General features: G+C 42.3%; 1 protein-coding gene across 2 annotated transcripts; it reads right to left on the bottom strand.

Moving 5' to 3' along the window:
- Positions 1-546: 546 nt before the first annotated feature.
- On the bottom strand, positions 547-16,725 carry sts (steroid sulfatase (microsomal), isozyme S). Of its 2 annotated transcripts, none has more exons than XM_026159368.1 (10): positions 16,656-16,725; positions 14,266-14,438; positions 12,700-12,821; positions 12,309-12,431; positions 9,813-10,218; positions 9,598-9,734; positions 7,281-7,418; positions 5,338-5,497; positions 4,992-5,113; positions 547-1,020 (listed from the first exon to the last, which is right to left on the bottom strand). In XM_026159368.1, the coding sequence occupies exons 2-10, from the start codon at positions 14,418-14,420 to the stop codon at positions 668-670; spliced, it is 1,716 nt and encodes a 571-aa protein (XP_026015153.1). In that variant the 5' UTR covers positions 14,421-14,438; positions 16,656-16,725; the 3' UTR covers positions 547-667. The 2 variants fall into 2 exon arrangements, with proteins under 2 accessions (XP_026015153.1, XP_026015152.1); XM_026159367.1 differs by lacking the exon at positions 16,656-16,725 and adding an exon at positions 15,873-15,989.
- Between the last annotated feature and the right edge of the window lie 1,965 nt (positions 16,726-18,690).

Here is an 18,690-nt window from a genome sequence, read left to right as displayed (position 1 = left end):
ATTGTAGGGTCGACCTTACAGTATAAAGCGTCTTGAGGCAAATGTTGTTGTGATTTGGTGCTGTATAAATAAAACTGAATTGAACTGTATACAAACATGTCAGACCACACTACACTTTTGAAATCTAGCTGACGTTGTGTTTACAGTCCAAACTGTTGCTCAGCTCACAGATGGTCACCATATTCTCTGGAAACTAGTTCAACCAAGCCTGATTTTCTTTACCTCAGCTGCCTCAACAAAATCAGAAAATCAGTATCAGATCGTGGGTATCACAACATTTGTTAATCATTCATGACCCCCCCCCTTTGCAGCTCGTACTGTATCTCTTAGACTTGTATAAGACGATTCTCTGAACTTGTATTGAGGTCTAAGTCTCATAATATATTTTCTGATTTGACAGCTGACAACTTTACTGTGTTAGTCGCTCAGCTTTGTTGTTATCCAGTCTATTGTATTTTATAATTGCCACCTGTGTGCTGACTAGATTTCTAAATATGAAGCTTGTGTTACTACATCGAGTGACATAAAATCAGTGCAACAGATGACTGCGCCTGGACAAAACAAAGGTTTAATCGTGGATTTGAGAAGTTCATATGAAGTGTCCATATTCAGATTAGTGTGACTCTAAACAGCAGCAAGGATCTTCCAGTGCCGCCTCCACAGAAGCTTACTGGTACAGCTGGCACTGACAGAGCTGCATGACTGTGGAGCAGCAGGGCTGCAGCCAGGGCTTCCACATCAGGTTCGCGTGACTTAACTGGTTCTCCACTGGCTTCAGTGAGCGCCGATGCATCTTCACAGCTTCCTTCATTGTGGCCAGGACAGAGTGAAAGGCAGGCTCAGTGTCTGGGGTCAGCGGTGTGCTCTCTGATGGGTCCTTTGAGAGATCGAAGAGCAGAGGAGGATCGTGGAAGGTAACGTACTCCGGCGTGCAAAAGCAGATATGTGTATGGAAACACCCCGTCTTGTTTTCTGGGTAGAAGTTTGGAGTGAAGTAAAAAGCTTTCCACACCGAGCTACCTGAGAACGATAAATGAAAGCACTCAGTGCCACTTTCCCTCCATGAAGCAGGGTGCTGAAGTGCAGACTTTCAGCCTTAAATGTAAGACTTTTACAAACCACAGGAAGCACAACATTTATACATTTTCAGATGCATTAATTCAACAAACTAACAATTTTATTTTAATGCTTGGATGAAAATCTGTTGTAGAAAATGACCAGCTGGAGTCTAAAACCCATGGACATCAACAAATGCAGCTTTTCTTCCTGAGAGACGCTCCGTCAGGCATTTACTGCATCCACCTTCAGTTTGTGGATCCTTCTGGTTATCAACTGAAAAGCTGCTCTGCAAGATTTCGATCAGGTTTCTGCAGCATTTGTCTGAATCTGAGCAGAGTACAGCCCTGTGCACGTCACAGCTCGCCCTAATAAAGCTAACATTAGCTTCATCGTGTTTGGGCCTCTTATTTAAAATTACAGCAAGAAGCTATAAACTGTTAATTCAATATTTTCTCCATGGACGCCCCTCTCTGCCTTACTGCTGCTGTCCCAAAGTGTTAAAAATAGCTTTGCAAAGTCATGTTTTCCAGACTCATACATGTTAATGACTTTGGTTCTTATCTGTTCTAGAGTGTATTTTGTGTCATGATGTGTAACTTTTTGAGATCTTTTATCCTCCTTGATTCATCAGGTCACACAGTATCCAGTTAAACTCAGCTTTCCATAAAAATGGATTCATCACAGTCAGTTGCTGATTCGACATGAGGGGGGGATTACTTGAATAGCTATGGCCACGTAGGTTTAGTTTCTTTCTCCTAAATCATCATTTGGAAACTGCATTTTGTATTTACTTTGTCTTTGTCTAATATAAAATTTGTTTGATGATCTGAAACAGGATGTGGCAAATGCACAGCACTGTACATCTGATACATTTGATGAGGGAATAACCTCGCATGGTCATGAAACTGCTTGTCATTGAACTACCTAATTCATTTTAGATCTCTGCATGAAAGTGGCTGTAATTCAGTTAATGCATGTTTGTAAAACCCCTTAAATGAAAGCTGAAATACTTCAGTCACATATGGTTTGAAAACTACAAAAAAATGATGTCTTTGTCCAACAAGTTATGGACCTAACTGTAGATGAGCAGCCTACTGGATCTCTGCAGCAGCCACATGTTATCAAAAGGTTGATGAACAGAATCAACCTTTTGTAAAGTGTGTAATGTATGTTTTGTCAAATAATATCAAAGAGAAACACATTTTCCATTTGCCTTTTTTCATGACCTGGTATGGTACATTACAAAATTACACCCTGCACAGGCCGCCACTCGGTCGCAGAGCTAACACTTACAGGCAGACAGCCGTTCACACTCACAATCACACCTATTCACAATTTAGAATAATCAGTTAACCTCACACTCTGCACACAGTGCTAACAACTAGCTGTTCGATATAACCATATATATCGATGACGATATAAAAGCGTCCATCGTTTCATTTTACGCTGTCGTTTGTTTCGTGGTGTCGCAAAATAAACTGTTTACAGCAATATTTTTCATTGTTTTTCATCGTGGCTCCGCTGTCCGCTTGTTTGTTTTCCACATAAACCTTTCACAATAAAGTTCAAGATCCTTTTGAGACTTTTCTAAATAAACTGAATCACGTGAAAGAGCATGCAGAGAGTTTACGGATGAGAAGCAAAAAAAGAGCCGTCAGGTGCTAAAAAATAAAGCTTAGACTCAAAGTTTGAGAGAAAACGGCGCCGTTACAGCTTATGTCTAAAAATGTATCGTTTCATGCATCGGTTAAAACACTCGACTCCAGGTACATGACGCGCAGCTGGAAACACTAAACGCAAGTCGAGCTGCCCGAGATTCACAGAATTTACAGAAAATGTTACATTTTTGTGATTTATATCGTTGTCAGGACGATAAATGTCTTCTATCTGATATGAGATTTTTGTCATATCGCTAACAACTGCACCACGGTGCTGCCCCTGGATCTAGTTCAGCTAAATGAGCAGTTGCTACAATACACCTGGGATTGTAGTTGGTCAGTTTCCTCATTTGTTGAAAGCTCTGGTCAAACATTTCCTGCAGAAGGCTTAAAGAGCCTTCTAGAAGCTCGGACGGCCTCAGCCTGAGCTGAGTGTGAGAAATCTGCAGGAAACGTCTGAAGTTGTTTTCATCCATGCACTTGTATCATTTGGTCCATGTGACGGCTCACATCACCTGCTGGTTTCATGCTTTCACTTTTTAAATTTTAACTCCAAACACGGGTATGGAGCCATGGTATACTTATTATCCATAAACTCTATAATGTGTAGTAATATAGTATATGTTTCAGTGTGATACAGATCAGCAGTGGTCGGGCACTTTGGCCAAACTGCTGTCTAAAGATGGCGGCGCGTGAACAACGCGAGGCTCAGTGTCTCAAGCACTTCTGGATGGATGCAAACTGCATTTCGTTGCCCTGTACCTGTGCATGTGCAATGACAATAAAGTTGAATTCTATTCTATTCTATTCTTTAAAAGTGACCATAAATAGAAATGCAGCAGCATGCTCAGGTTTTCAAATGAGACCATTGCTGTTAATGAACTCCATTCTGTATTTTATTAACTTGTAAAAACTACATAAGTAACTGTGGAATCTGTGAAAGTTCAGCTGAGAGATCTTTTCAGACTGTCTTGCGGTGTCAGATCTCCCCTGAGACCTTCTCTGATATTCAGGCCAGGGGACTGTTACAAATATTTAAGTCTGCTTTGGATGATTGTTCTCTTGAGGAAGCCAGCCTCTTTTCATCTTTGTATGTTGACTTCAAATAGCACCAGAAATATGGCCTCAAATAGCAGAGTTTGTATCTGTCTGGTACAAAGTGATCTTTGTCCTTTAGTTTGGTATGTTACATTTTAGTAGTTTATTAATCTATTTCAGAAGTGGCCAACCCGCAGCTCCTGAGCCGCATGCAGCTCTTTGCCTGGTTTCATGCAGCTCTTATATTGAAGTTTGTGGTTTTTTTAATCTGCGTGTTCGCGTTCGTTTGAGTTTAACACTGTATTTTCATCAAATGCAAATGTGCGTGAGATGGAAATACCGCAAAGTTTCCCAGTAGGTGCGAGTGTCATGATGGGTGTGACCCTGTGTTTTGTGTTTGATTTATACTTGATTATTGCAAACAAAGCTTGGAGTTTCTGTTTCTGTGCCCTCCCCATGCTTCACGTTTGGTTCCACTGCATCATCCACAGGGAGCAACTCGCGTCTAAATCACTGAATTTAGACAACGTCATGAAGCCTGTGATGGAAATCATCAACTGCATCCACACACATGCACTTAACCACATGCAATTCAAGAATCTCATCGCTGAGCTGGACCCGAGGCTTCCAGGTGACCTGCTGCTGCACTGCACTGAGAGGTGGCTGTGATAAACCCAGGCACTCTCTCGCTTCTTTGAGCTTTTGGATGCCATAATAATAATAATAATGGAGTGGATTTATATAGCGCTTTTCAAGGCACCCAAAGCGCTTTACAATACCACTATTCAGTCACTCTCACATTCTCACACTGGTGGAGGCAGCTACAGTTGTAGCCACAGCTGCCCTGGTGACAGAAGCGAGGCTGCCATATCGCGCCATCGGCCCCTCTGGCCAACACCAGTAGGCGGTAGGGTAAAGTGTCTTGCCCAAGGACACAACGACCAGGACAGAGAGCCCGGGGATCGAACCGGCGACAGATACGCTTCTCAACCCCCTGAGCCACAGTCGCCCATGAAACTGTTAATGGTAGAGAAGGACTATCTCGAGCTCTCGGACCTCAAGTGAATTATGGATCTGGTCTCTCTGGTCGACATGCTGTGTCACTTGGACAGACTGAACCTGACCCTGCAGGTTAGGTTAAAAATGCTGCCTGACCTGGTGCAAAGTGTGTTTGCACTTGTCAACAAACGGTAGAGGTTATCAATACGGCTTCATCTTTCTCTGTTGCACACTTACTGTTTTGGGGATGCCATCTGACAGCGTTCAAGTTGGCATTACAGTAGTGAAAGAGAAATTCATGCTTGGAACGTCCAGCTCTCCCCTGTAGCAAATCCATGAGGTCATGACCATCTATCTCCCTGCAGAAAGAAAGTGAACATGAATTACAATGGTGGCTGCAACTGATCAAAGCCTCTGGATTACCTTAACACCCCACTCTTCATTAGAAAACATGTTTCCTCTGCTCACATCCAGGATTCCCCTCACTGTGAATCGCTCTCACTGCCTCTCCTTTCTTTAAATGTGACCTAGATTTCAGGCTGACATAAGGAAGGAGCACAGTCTCACCGCTGTGCAGCCTCACCTGTCCTCTGGGACTGAAGCTCCACTCAGCTGCACCACAGTAGGAAACAGGTCCATGTGGCTGGTGGGCTCATCTATCTGTCTGCCACCAGGGATTTTCCCAGGCCAACGTAAAATTCCAGGGACCCTGATTCCTCCCTCCCAATTCGTGGACTTCCCTGCTGCTCGGTAAAAGAAAAAAAAGAACAAGAAGTCATGAAAATAATTCTCATCCGGCTACCAATTAAGCCTAAATGATAGCACTGCACCAAATCCCCACTGAGCCGTCTGCACAGGTGGTACTGTCATTGTCTACATTTGCTCTGCCGGTGTGTCTGCGGTGCTCTGCATCACGATTACAAATGAGCTGATCATGTTGAACTTGGAGCTCATAAATCTTAAACAACATTTGAAACACAAGAGAGCATAACGGCACAGAACCACCTATTTTACCAACATGAGCTAGACTTACACTCCAGGCTATTACGTTTTCCTTCATTAAGTTGAAATCCCAGTGGAAATCAATATATTGTGTTTACAGCACATACCAATCGAATGTATTACAGTTGTAGTGGTCTGCGTAACTGCATTCCTGTTGAGCGCTATGCTGGCATAGCTTAATGCAGTACTATACATTAAGCATTGCCTTAGCATGTGCAGTGTGAAAACAGTGCTGGGTTAGTAACTAAAGGCACAACTGGCTTCTTAAGACTCGCCTCCTGCAGAGATGAAAGGGCAGCGAGTGGCTGCCTTATAAAAAGCTGCTCTTTGAATCAAACCTGCTGAGTCCCAACAGAATCCCTGACACGGGTCTGCTCACTGCAAACTAGTGAATGTGAATCAAATGAAGAATAATATTGCTAACATTTTTAGATATGGAGCTTCAACAGCAGAGCTTCATTGTCTCATAATTACTTGTGAATTTTCCTGAAGGAAACCGAACGAAGCTCAGAGGCAATGATCTGAGTCCTGCGTGCTTGCAGTTTATTCCAGTGCACTGACTCTAAAAGCAACTCACTTTAAACCACTTAAATATTTCTTTGTTTCTCTGTTTGCTTGCAGGTCATTTTCTAACACAGCCAGTCTTTTAAATGTAAATGCTTATAACTGGTACGTATTGTAATATATTGTAAAGCACCTTTAGCGCTCAGTAAGACTCGAAACATGTCGTACAAATGCTACTCTATTATTGTCAAAGGAGCTTGCACAGACATATTGCTACTCTATTATATTCTGTTTACATAATCTACTTCTTTAGCTGTCACCGGGAAGAAAACGTAATACTGTAGCAGTGAAATGACATAAACACACTCAGCAAAGTTAACTCTTCAACACATTTAGCCATCTGCACCACCCTGGTTGTCAAGTCCAGAAACTCCACATTCACAATGTGGCTGCCCCCTCATTAGATCAGTAACCGGCTTTGATTGATTGATTAATCACCTCACGACCAGCTCCCGATCATCGGTCGTTTGGTTGTAAGAAAATCCAGCACGGCGCATGCCCAGCTTTACATGCCCTCCAGAGAGCCTGTTCTTCAACAGCTTCACTGGCTGCCCGTAGATTATACAGTCACTTGCTAAATATTGCTTCAACCTGGTCCCTCCCTACCTGTGCTCCTTTCTTAGGTCTTTGTTCATCGCTCACCTTGTTGTTCCCTCTGGCCGTCTCACCACAGAGCAGAGCTGATCTGTTCCCCGGCTCTGGAATGAACTTCCTCTTGATATCAGGAATATCTTCCTTATTCCAAACTGGCTTCCTCTCTTCAAGCACTGACTCTAATTGTTTTCTATCCTTTCGCTATTTGTTTTTATGCTTTGTAACGTGACCTTTGCTTTTTTTCAAAGGCACCCACAAACAAAATGTATTATAATTATTAACTAAATGGTTAAAATCCTGCTGATGTATACAGGCAGAAAGGTCATTACAACCAAGAACAGTTTTCCGTTTTCCTTCTCGGTGTACCTTTATATATTCCGTTCGATCCCCCGTGGACATCGCCTCTGGCAGAGATTTCCTCCAGATGCGCCCCATGATCTGAAGTCAAGTAAACAAGAGTTTTTCCTCTCAAGCTGAGTCTGTCCAGCGTCTCCATGAGCTGACCTGAGAATACACACAGTGCAAACTCCAGTCTGTAATTATTTGGAAACATTTTTCCGTTTGAGTATGAATAACAGAACGAGAAAGAGAAACTGTAAAACAACACGTGTTAAAGCTGCCAGGCAGGAGGAAAAGAGGAAGACCTCAGAGGAGGTTCGTGTTTGTCGTCAATGATGTCATGCAGGACAGTGGGTGTGACAGAGGCAGAGGGACAGAGCGGGATGGATGCAGATGAACTGTGGTGACCCCTAAACGGAGCAGCTTAAAGAAGGAGGAAAAATACATCTTCTATATTAGATTGGTCAAAGTAGGGATCAGTGCTCGCTGGCTGCTCTGCTTTCTTTCTGTGCCTCTCTCCTCTATCTGTGCACGTGTGTTTGTGTCCTCATCTCATCAAGGCCACTCTTCACTGGACCGTTCAACAACACAATGAGTTAAACCTTCTGTGTTTGTGGTGCCTCCGACATCCTCGAACACTAAGTGTTTCTTCTGTACATTTCCCTGGATTCCCCTCCTTGGTGTGTGGTGGGTCGAACCCTGAGGTGGACGGTTTTATGTGGGTTCTCTTCCCCCCGGACCCCTGGAGCACTATTCCACTATTTGCATTATGTCTTTATGCAAATATACTTTCACTGTAAACAAACACACTGAACTTTTATCTCCTGAGTCCAGCGTGCCCATCAGCCTTGACACAGCGATTGTATTGATCATGTCCATCATTACTACTGGACATTAAGTTTTTTCAGTCGCCAAAAACATCAAAGAATACTGTGTAAGAGACACTTTAATTCAATTCAACTTTATTTATACATCGCCAAATCAAAACAACTGTCACTTCAAGGGGCTTTATTTTTAGATCCTAATATAGAGAAAAACTGTTGGCTTTGAGAGTGCTGATGGAGAAGTAATGACTTATAATTGTAATGACAGAGAGACCTATTAACACATAGTGACTGAAGAAGAAACTCCCAGAGCATCATGGGAATCCCCGGCAGCCTACACCTATTGCAGCATAACTAAGGGAGGATTCAGGGTCACCTGGTCCAGCCCTAACTATATGCTTTAGCAAAAAGGAAAGTTTGAAGCCTAATCTTGAAAGTAGAGATAGTGTCTGTCTCCTGAATCCAAACTGGAAGCTGGTTCCACAGAAGAGGGGCCTGAAAACTGAAGGCTCTGCCTCCCATTCTACTTTTAAATACTCTAGGAACAACAAGTAGGCCTGCAGAGCGAGAGCGAAGTGCTCTAATAGGGTGATATGGTACTACAAGGTCATTAAGATAAGATGGGGCCTGATTATTTAAGACCTTGTATGTGAGGAGGGAAGGGAAGCAGGAGAAACCTGCTCTCTCTTTTGAGTCCCTGTCAGTACAGTAGTTATGATGATGCAGTTCTTCACTCCTATTTATACTCCTCTATACACCAATATTGCATTTAATTATTAGTAATCCTTACCCCAATCTAGTCGGCTCAGATGGTTGAGCTTCCTGAGCCTGGCTCTGCTGGAGGTTTTCTTTTAAAAAGGTGTTTTTCTTCCCACTGTCGCCACGTGAGACTCATAGCGATTTGTCTGATTAGGGCTTCTCCCTGACATGCAGTATACTAAGGTCAGGTCATGATAAACACTTGAATTAGGGGCAAACCTATATGGGTACATTTAAAGCTGTTATAACATATTATGAAATGCTAACAGCTGCACTAATTTACAGTCTTAACAGGTTTTATAAAATAATCAGCTCAATCTTTTCTAATATATTTGTGATAAATAATTTGAGCTGATGATTTGACGAGAAATGTATAAACAATATTTCCTATTTTGACTACAAAGCACAGTGAGATCAGTTCTCCATCCACAAGGTTTTAAGTGGATCTCCTCACATCTTCCACCTCGCCTCACTTACTGGTTCTTCTCTCCTCTGCAGCAGCAGGTGAAGCTGGGGGGGTTTCACAGAGCCTACCCTCCTAACATGATAAGATCGTGACAAGATGTAATTGCTATGACTACACACTTATCTTCTGTTCCCACTTTAACGAATATTCCTGAAGGCTCTTTCTTTCTTAGTGTCATTTGACTGAACTGGGCAAAGAGGAGAGGTCGGAAGCTTCTGGGCTTTTTTTACTGGATTTGAATGAACTGACAGACATAGAAAAGCAGCTTTTCCTTTAAACAGACAGAATGACCTACCCACACTCCAGTCCACCTCCTGCACAGCGTCCCCGTAGATACCGTGGCGGCTCGTTCCTCTGAAAGCGGCTGAAGCAAAGATGGCTGTGTGGACTTGGAGGAAAGAGAAAAGGAGCAGGAAAGGCCTGTTTGAAGTTCTGCAGAAACAAACAATGAATATGAAACATTGCAACAAGAGTTTTCAGATCCAGGTGAATCAGGAAAGCTTCACGTACCGCTCTATGAAGTCCACTGCCTCGTGGACCATCCTCTGTGTCATGTTTTCAGACTTATATGGCTGCTCCACAATGCTGTGGTCCCTCAGGAGAACACAGTTTAAGTATGGGACAGCCATGCTGAACGCTACTGGCAAACCAGTGACCAAAAGCAACAGAAACATCAAGCTCAGGATCAACCTTCTGCCGATGACCCCTCTGTAGTGCAGCACAACTGCAGTGAGCAAAACGATGCCCATTGTTCTGTATGGCAAATTTTTATGGAAGTGGAAAATGGTGCCATGTCCAGGCTGGCAGTCCTTCAGGTTAGTCAGAGGGATACCGAAGAAATAATTGAAGCCGTGGTTGTTAGGGTGGTGGCAGTGATCGTCACGGCTCTCACAGTTCAGGCCCAGGTGCCATTTTCCTGCAGACAAGAAGAAGAAACAAAAACTCAGAAAGTAGAAACACGATTAAGCTCGAAGCCACAATAAAAGAGTAAACTGTACACTTCCTATAACAAACAAATCTCACTACGGTTACGGGTATAAATATTGACATCAGTGTGAGCTGCTAATAACGCTCAAAACTGTCTGTGATGAGCACACGAGACACTCGGCCAAAGACCTCTTTATTCAACTTGTCTGACATAACATTTAAAGCTGTACTTAATAGACTGGCGCTTACATAGCACCTTCCTGCTGTCTGCATTCATACACCAGCTTTTTCTGTGCCTAAGCACTTTTACCCGCGTGTTCACACACTCACAGGCACTGGGGTCAACTCAGGGTTCAGCATCTACCTCAGGATACCTCAAGACAGAGCCTAGGGGATCTGGGGCATTCACCACCTCTCTCCTTAACCTGGCTTCAACCAGTCTTTCCCATAGTGTACTTCATGGTATGGCTCATACATCTGTGCACACCACCCTTGTTCTGCAAAACTCTCCATTCCTCAGGCATCTTCTCACTCTCTGTGACTGTTAAACAGTCAAAGGTCCACTGCCCTGTCTCCTACACATCTCCAACCAACCACCTTTTCACTCTTCATACACCTTCATAGCTGCCCTCACTTCCTCCTTTCTTAACCTCTGCACTTCCGCATTCAGCCATTCCATCCTATTTGCAAAATCCACACCATCGGTCCATTTCTCTCCTTCAATTCAATTCACTTTTATTTATATAGCACAAAATCACAACAGTTGCTTCAAGGTGCTTTATATTGTAAGGTAAAGACCTCAAAAAGAAGACGCCACACATGTCCATTAAATTCTGCTTCAGTTACCATGCTGGCAACATTCAACGTCATCCTTTTGATTTCTAGCTTCAGACTCATGATCTTGTCTGACCCTCTCTTCACCTGCAAAACACTATTCACATAAAAGTAAAGATTACCACGACACTATTTCTTTCACCGTGGCTCAGGGGGTTGGGAAGCGCATCCTTAACCGGAAGGTCGCCGGTTCGATCCCCAGCCTCTCTGTCCTGGTCGTTGTGTCCTTGGGCAACACGCTTCACCTACTGCCTACTGGTGTTGGCCAGAGGGGCCGATGGCGCAATATGGCAGCCTCGCCTCTGTCAGTCTGCCCCAGGGCAGCTGTGGCTACAACTGTAGCTGCGTCCACCAGTGTGTGAATGTGAGAGTGACTGAATAGTGGCATTGTAAAGCGCTTTGGGTGCCTTGAAAAGCGCTATATCAATCCATTATTATTATTATATTCCATGTAGAAAGTGTGAATCAAGCTGCCGTGCTCCTGGCTTTGCTTCTCTTCCACTTGGTCTCCTTCCATCAGCACACTGTTGGCCAACAGCACCAAAGGCAGTTATCATTAACCTGGGCCCCCCACAGTGTGGAAATCTTACTCTTAATGATTGACATGTTTGATTTGGCAGAGACTTTACACCAGAGGGAATAAAAAATGCACTGGCTTGTACCTGTAAATGCACTGTGCTGTCACGATCTCAAGCTCTATACACACACAAACAGAATTTAAACTAATAATACACAAAAATCTGATTCACAGGGAAGGATGGAAAAATCAAGTCTCTGTACTAAGACCTGTCTACAAATACAGCAACATAATTGTTATCATTAAGTCATATCAGCAACACAATCTAAACTGCAGATGTTAGAAACCTTCTTCCAAATCACTAAGTCGAAGGTAACCAGGACTGCACTGCAGTGTGACCAGTGTACCAATGGTTAGACTCCCAATGACACTGGGAGTCTGCCAATGAAATGGCTATCCACGGTATACGTTGCTCATTTCTTTCACGCTGTGTCTAAAACAACTGCACGGGTAAGTTCACAGAGTCACCAGCTTAGACTCTACATCAGACAAATCACACCAAAGTACAGCACTTATAATGTCAGCTTCTAAACATGTTTCTTGGTGACATAATGCTTTTTCAGCGTTTCCACATATTCATATTCATTCCTAACAGATGTGTAAGGGTCTGAAATGACAAGCTTTTTGTTGTTTTTGCTAATAAGACACATAAGATTCATGCATCATACCTATGAGAGCAGTCTCGTAGCCTTGTTGTTTGACAACCTTGGCAAACGTAATCTCCTGGCTGGGGAGACCTCCAGATGCTGCATTAAATAAAAAGACACCTGGTCTGCTATAACCAGCGATACCTGGAAAGAAAGAAAAACAAAAACAAACGTGTGACTTTAGCATGCATAAAAAAAATGACTCAATTCACAACAATGTGCATAAAGAGTTTTATAGACAGTTTTATTGTAATTGGGCTCAAAGCGATCTTAAATAATTCACTAAATGAATGGCCTCTGTTAAAGGTGGCTGTGTTTAACGCTCCTGTATTCTGGAAACTTCTCCACCAGGCCAACATTGAGCACTGCTCCTGTCAGGGAAGCTTGTTTCTGTGTGCAGCTTTTAACTGGCCTGATCGCACTGGGTATCGTCCGGTGAGAAACGCTGCCCTGCTGGGAGTGCAGAGGCTGGCTGCAGCAATGTGGTGGGTCAGCTTCACCCCTTCCTTTGCCAGCTGGTCAATATTGGGGGTCCTGCAAATCACATCATCAGCAATTACAGAACAGGTTTCTCATCAAAGCAGAATATGTCAGACTTGTCAATGCCTGAAATAAAGTTAAAGCAACTTATCTCCAGCTGTTGCCCAAGAATCTCTTACTCAGTTCTTAATGCCCAAATTTTCCAATCAATCACAAATCACCACTTTACTGTTATTTTACAAAATCAGTGTCCCTGTTTCATAAAAAAGGTCTTATCAAAGAAAAACTATGACTTAGATAAAAATCAGTAAACAAAACTAACCGGGACACGCCGCTGTGATCATTCTGAATCTACTCAAAAACACTGGAGATGAACGTAAATATTTGAAAGCACCGACGTCTTTGCAGAATTAAAGCTCTATTAAAATTCCACTCACCTTTACTGTAGCGAGATAGAGAAAGAAATATCAGAAAGAGAACCTCGACAAATAAAACTTACTGCATGGAAACAAGAGCACAGGAATAAAATCTCATTCAACAAATATAAAATGGTATGTATGTATTTTTATTATTGCACTTGGATGCAATAATAACTGCTCGACAGCAGTCATCTATAATAATATTGCCCCTACAAGCCAAAACTCCCCAATGGGCAGAACTCGACAGGAAGAGACCTTGAGTAAAACCAAGCTCGACGAAAGGCTCTTCACACAGAGGCCACAACAGGAAACAGGACAAGAAACAAATGAACAGACAAAGAAATCTTTATTCTCAATTAGTCGGCCCCAATTAAGTCAAAGGAGAATTTTAGAGCAGTACATTGAGTCAGAGGTAGTTTGAGATTGATCTAAAAATATCTTTTAAAAAAGTTCCCTTGATTTTTGTACTTAGCTCACATAGGCTTCATATTAGCGGATATTCTTGGGTAGCGTCACTTTAGTATAATAAATGCTAAATGTAGCATTAAATAAAGCAATAAATGCTGAATTTATGTTGTTTGCACAGTATCCAATACAGTGAAGTAATCCCAAATGATAATATCTCCTGTCATGGTCCTGGGTCTGTGGGTCCAGTGTTTTTGAATATTCTTTGAATTAGTTAGTTTCTGGTTATATTTGCCAGTCTTTTATGAGTCCTCTCTCTTCTACTGGGCTTGCTGTAGTGTATATCCAAAATATCACAGGAACATGTTGTGCTCTTCTACCCTCTCTGCAGCCTGCTGTCCTGTTTATCTACAGATTCAGTAGTCTACCCCCCCCCCCCAGACAACTGTGAACAGTTGAACAGTGAACAATCAACAGAGCCACAATCAAAGATATTCACTCCAGTATGGGAACAAAACTGCCTACAATAACAGGAGGTCAAATGAAAGAGTTCTGGGAGTAGCAGCTTGAAGAATTACAAGTTCCCCCCATTTCTGCCAATCACGTCTCTAAGAACCAGTAGCCAAATTACACTTAAGCTTCACCAGCGTCAGTGAGAAGCAACATGTTCTTACCTCAGTGAGTTATTGCCATAACAGCCGAGGTCTCCAATTCCTAGGTCATCCACCATTATCAGGACAAAATTAGGCCTGTTGGTCTCCTGCAGAGAAGCACTGTTCACCTCTAAGAGCAGCAGCAACAGAGAGGAAAGTGGCCACGTGCACTTCATGCTGTCAGAACAGAAACACTGGAAGAAAAATCAAACCACATGTAATTGTAGTGTAAAGATACACTGACAGGTACCTGTATTACAGCCAGTAGTATTCTGGAGTTTCCCACCAATGACATCTATTACCACGGGAGCGTCATTGCACTGGATTTCATAACCCTCTGCGTACCATAAGAAGGACCGAAGGTCTCCTTTCACGTTCCTCAGGAACGCCGCGGGATGTGACAAAACGTCGGCATGTTACGCCTCGGGAGTGAGAACGGGCTGGCAAGAAAGCTGAGAAAAAGCTACTAACTCCTTTTACTGCTTTACATTATATTTTTATTACTTTTTTACATTTACACGCTTAGTCCCTTAATTTTAGAAACACGGGAAACTTGAACTGTCTGGATCAGTGCTTAGAAACCATGGTGGAAATTGTGTCCCCACACTTAAAGCAGCCACAGCCTAATCTTGAACAGGTAGGTTAGTAGGTTCGTAGAGTCCATGTGAGTAAACTGGTGGCACAGCTGTGGATGCACATAAGGCAAAACACAGAGTCTGTTTCTGTGACATGGGAACATCAAGCGATGTCAACCAAAACACCAGGAACAGAACTGTGGAGCTCCATAAGTGTGGCTCAGTTTGAATACATTTGCAATTAAGAAATACAGATAGAAAGTTAACGAATATGTTTTTTATATTTATCAATCTAAAAAAAATAAACATTTTGTCTGATTTGATGTTACAATTAAAAAAGTGTTTTTATCTGAAGAGTAAATATCTGGTTTCAACTGTATATTTGATGATTGTCAGCACAAAGAGAGAGAGAGAGAATGAGGACAGAACAGATGAACAAGAGCAGGTGAGACACACATGTTAGTCAAATGGTTGTTTACCAAAAGTATCACCGTATCACAGGTCCTCATGTATCTCGTGTTTCTTTTTAGGTTTGCTATTTTTCAAATTCTATATTTATTAAGTTATGCAGCTTGTTTGCACAACAAGGATAAATAATTATATAAACTTTTCTCAATCTAAATATTGGACTTTGGTAGAATTAAAAAATAAGTGTAGTGCAGGTCTATGATGATTTTTAGTGCTACTATCATCTAGTTCTGATTCTGGTTCTGTCTTGGTTAAGTCCTCAGTAGTCCTGTTTTAATTCCGGATCAGTTCTGGGTCTGGTTGAATTGGGGTTTAGTCCTCGTGTCTTGATACAGCCCCGACTTTGTTCTGCCTCGCTGCTTAATTAAAAAACTAGTTTAAGGTGTCCTGCACATGTGATATTTATTTTTCCTTATATGAAGTCATTCTTTTTTGAACAAAACTCAAAACAGAGCCTATTAATCTTTCAGTCATTTGTACCCCCCCCCAAAAAAAAGAAAAAAAATGCGTTTTGTGTTTCTTTTTGGGTTCATCTTGTGTTTGGTATTAATTCTTTGGGTTGGTTGTCGTGTCTATTATCCCTACCTGTGTCTCCCCTCTGTGCTCCGTTCAGGTCCCTGCGTTTTGTTGTAAAACAGTCTGTGTGTTTCCGGTTTTACTTTGTATGTCTGCTTCTCATCATGTCCATTAGTGTCAGCTGTGTCCACTCCTGCATGTCATCTCCTCATTACCTAGTGTGTATTTATAGTGTGTGTTGGCTTCTGTTCATCGTCGGATCGTCTGTGGTTCTCGGTGTAACAACGGCTCGCTGCATTACCCGCTCCCCGGTTCATGCTCAGGTTTGTCATTTAGTTTTCCCAGTCTAGGTTTTCAGTCATTCGTCTTTTCTCACTGCCTGTTCAAGTTGCTCCACTTCTGTAAATAAAACATCACTCTCATCACCAGTCAACTGCCTGCATTTTGGGTCCTTTTCCTCCTACACCACACGGCTCACCCCGCCAGCCGTGACAGTAACGCCACGAGTCCCAATGATCCACTTTGATTAGAAATGTTCCTAAATTAGAGTGATGACCAGAGGTAGTGTAGTCGCCATAATAAGAGATGCTCCAATTCCCCAAATACTGAGGAAAGGAGCTTTGGTGCTTCCTATATCAGCTCTGTTGGAACAGCATACACTGGGCCATATTTTCTTAATAGAGAGGAGAAAATGCTGTCCCATGATTCACTGGGACAGACCCTCCGGTCATTCATGAAAACAACAACATAATAAACAAAGTTGTGCAGATCATGTAAATGCTCATTATAAATGCATATTGGCATTCAGTTCAATTAGTGAGAATTGTGTGATTATCATAAATTAATTTTTACCTCAGGTCTCGTGGGGTAAGTGATGGATGGAGGGAATTTTACTGCAGTCACAGAAATCCTAAACAAGGAGGAAGGAAGACATTCCACTAGATCAAAGCAGTTAAATAAGTAATTAGGACATTTACATATAATATTTAAATATTAACAAAAATTCCCACCTGTGGGATTAATAAAGGTATCTTATCTTAAAATAACATGCATTTGATTTTATAGGCTAAAGGGCAGGATCTACTGTGCTATAATTTATATATTATGATGCAGTCAGTTTGCAGCAATAACTCGCATTCTGCCAAGAGCAGCAAAAACTAGTGGCTCAAAAAACTGCAGCCCTGAGCAGGGAGAGTCTCGTCCCATCCAAAATCAGTGTAAGCTCAGGCTTCACGCACGTTTGCCTCTTAAAACAGTGAGGCAGTTCAAAGGAGCCTGAAGGGAAATCAATGTGGTTTTGATGGAAATCTCTGACCACTGTTTATTATTACAAACTGCAATGTGTGTGAAAGCAGACCTAACATCATTTGCCATCAGATCCAATCCAATCCAATTTTATTTATAAAGCACTTTAAAATACCCAGCACAGGAACAAAGTGCTGTACAGAAAATAAGTTAAAACAATAGAATAACAAAAAACAGCAAATTAAATAAATAAAACACATAAGACATAAAATTAAAACAGCCCTATGTTAAAGCAAAAACAAGATAAAACAGCATCGAATCACCTAAAAACAACTAAAATTAAAAATAAAAAACCAACATCTCACGTGGTGTCAAAGGCCAGGGTAAAGAGGTGGGTTTTCAAGAGTGACTTAAAAACAGATAAAGAAGTGGCCTGTCTAATCTCTAAAGGAAGCTCGTTCCACCGTTTGGGAGCTGCTACAGCAAAAGCACGATCTCCTCTAAGTTTACGCCCAGTCCTGGGTATCTTCGGGAGCAGCTGATCAGCTGACCTGAGAGAGCGGGTGGGTGTATAAGGCTGTAGCAGCTCAGAGAGATAAGATGGAGCTAGGCCATGGAGAGCTTTAAAAGTAAATAAAATAATTTTAAAATGAATCCTAAAAGAAATGGGCAGCCAGTGAAGTGAAGCTAAAACAGGGGAAATGTGCTCAAACTTTCGAGTGCCAGTTAAAAGACGAGCTGCGGCATTTTGCACCCTCTGTAGATGACTAATATATGATGCTCTGACCCCAATATAAAGTGCATTACAGTAATCCAGCCGAGTGCTAACAAAGGTGTGGATCACTGTCTCAAAGTGCTGCTGTGAAAGAATTGGCTTTATTTTTGCCAGCTGCCTGAGGTGAAAGAAGCTAGATTTTACCACGGCCTTAATTTGATTATCAAACTTTAGATCACAGTCCACTTTGACCCCCAGGTTTGTGACAGTTGGCTTAACATACTGTGCCAGGGAATCTACATACACATTGGGGGTCTCAGTGGGGCTACCAAAAACCATCACCTCTGTCTTTTTATCATTGAATTTTAAAAAGTTAACAGACATCCAAGCCTTAATGTCATCGAGACACTGAAGTAATGGCTGTGTGAGGTATCTGCCTTTTTTCTTTAGAGGGACATAGATCTGACAGTCATCAGCATAAAAGTGGAAAGCAATGCCGTGCTTTCTCAGTACAGAACCAAGAGGAAGCAGATATAAAGAGAAGAGGAGGGGGCCTAGAACTGAGCCCTGTGGGACACCACACAAGAGGGGAGCGGAGGACGACGCATAGTCACCAAGGCTGACACAAAAAGTTCGCCCCGTCAAGTAGGACCTGAACCACTCCAGTGCTGTGCCCCTAATGCCCACCCAGTGCTCCAAACGAGAGAATAAAATGGCATGATCCACGGTATCAAACGCAGCTGTCAAATCTAAAAGCACAAGAACAACACAGTCCCCAGCATCAGTCGCTAAAAATATGTCATTAAAAACTTTTAAAAGGGCTGATTCAGTGCTATGAAAGGGTTTAAAACCAGATTGGAAAACCTCTAAAACATTTTGCTTTTCCAGGAAGGCCGTTATTTGGCTGTAAACTACCTTTTCAAGAAT

This window comes from Astatotilapia calliptera, chromosome 23 (genome assembly GCF_900246225.1).
Source record: "Astatotilapia calliptera chromosome 23, fAstCal1.2, whole genome shotgun sequence".
In the NCBI taxonomy this organism is placed as follows: Eukaryota; Metazoa; Chordata; class Actinopteri; order Cichliformes; family Cichlidae; genus Astatotilapia; species Astatotilapia calliptera.
Note: the sequence above shows the minus strand (reverse complement) of the source record. Positions and strands in the feature narration are given on the sequence as shown.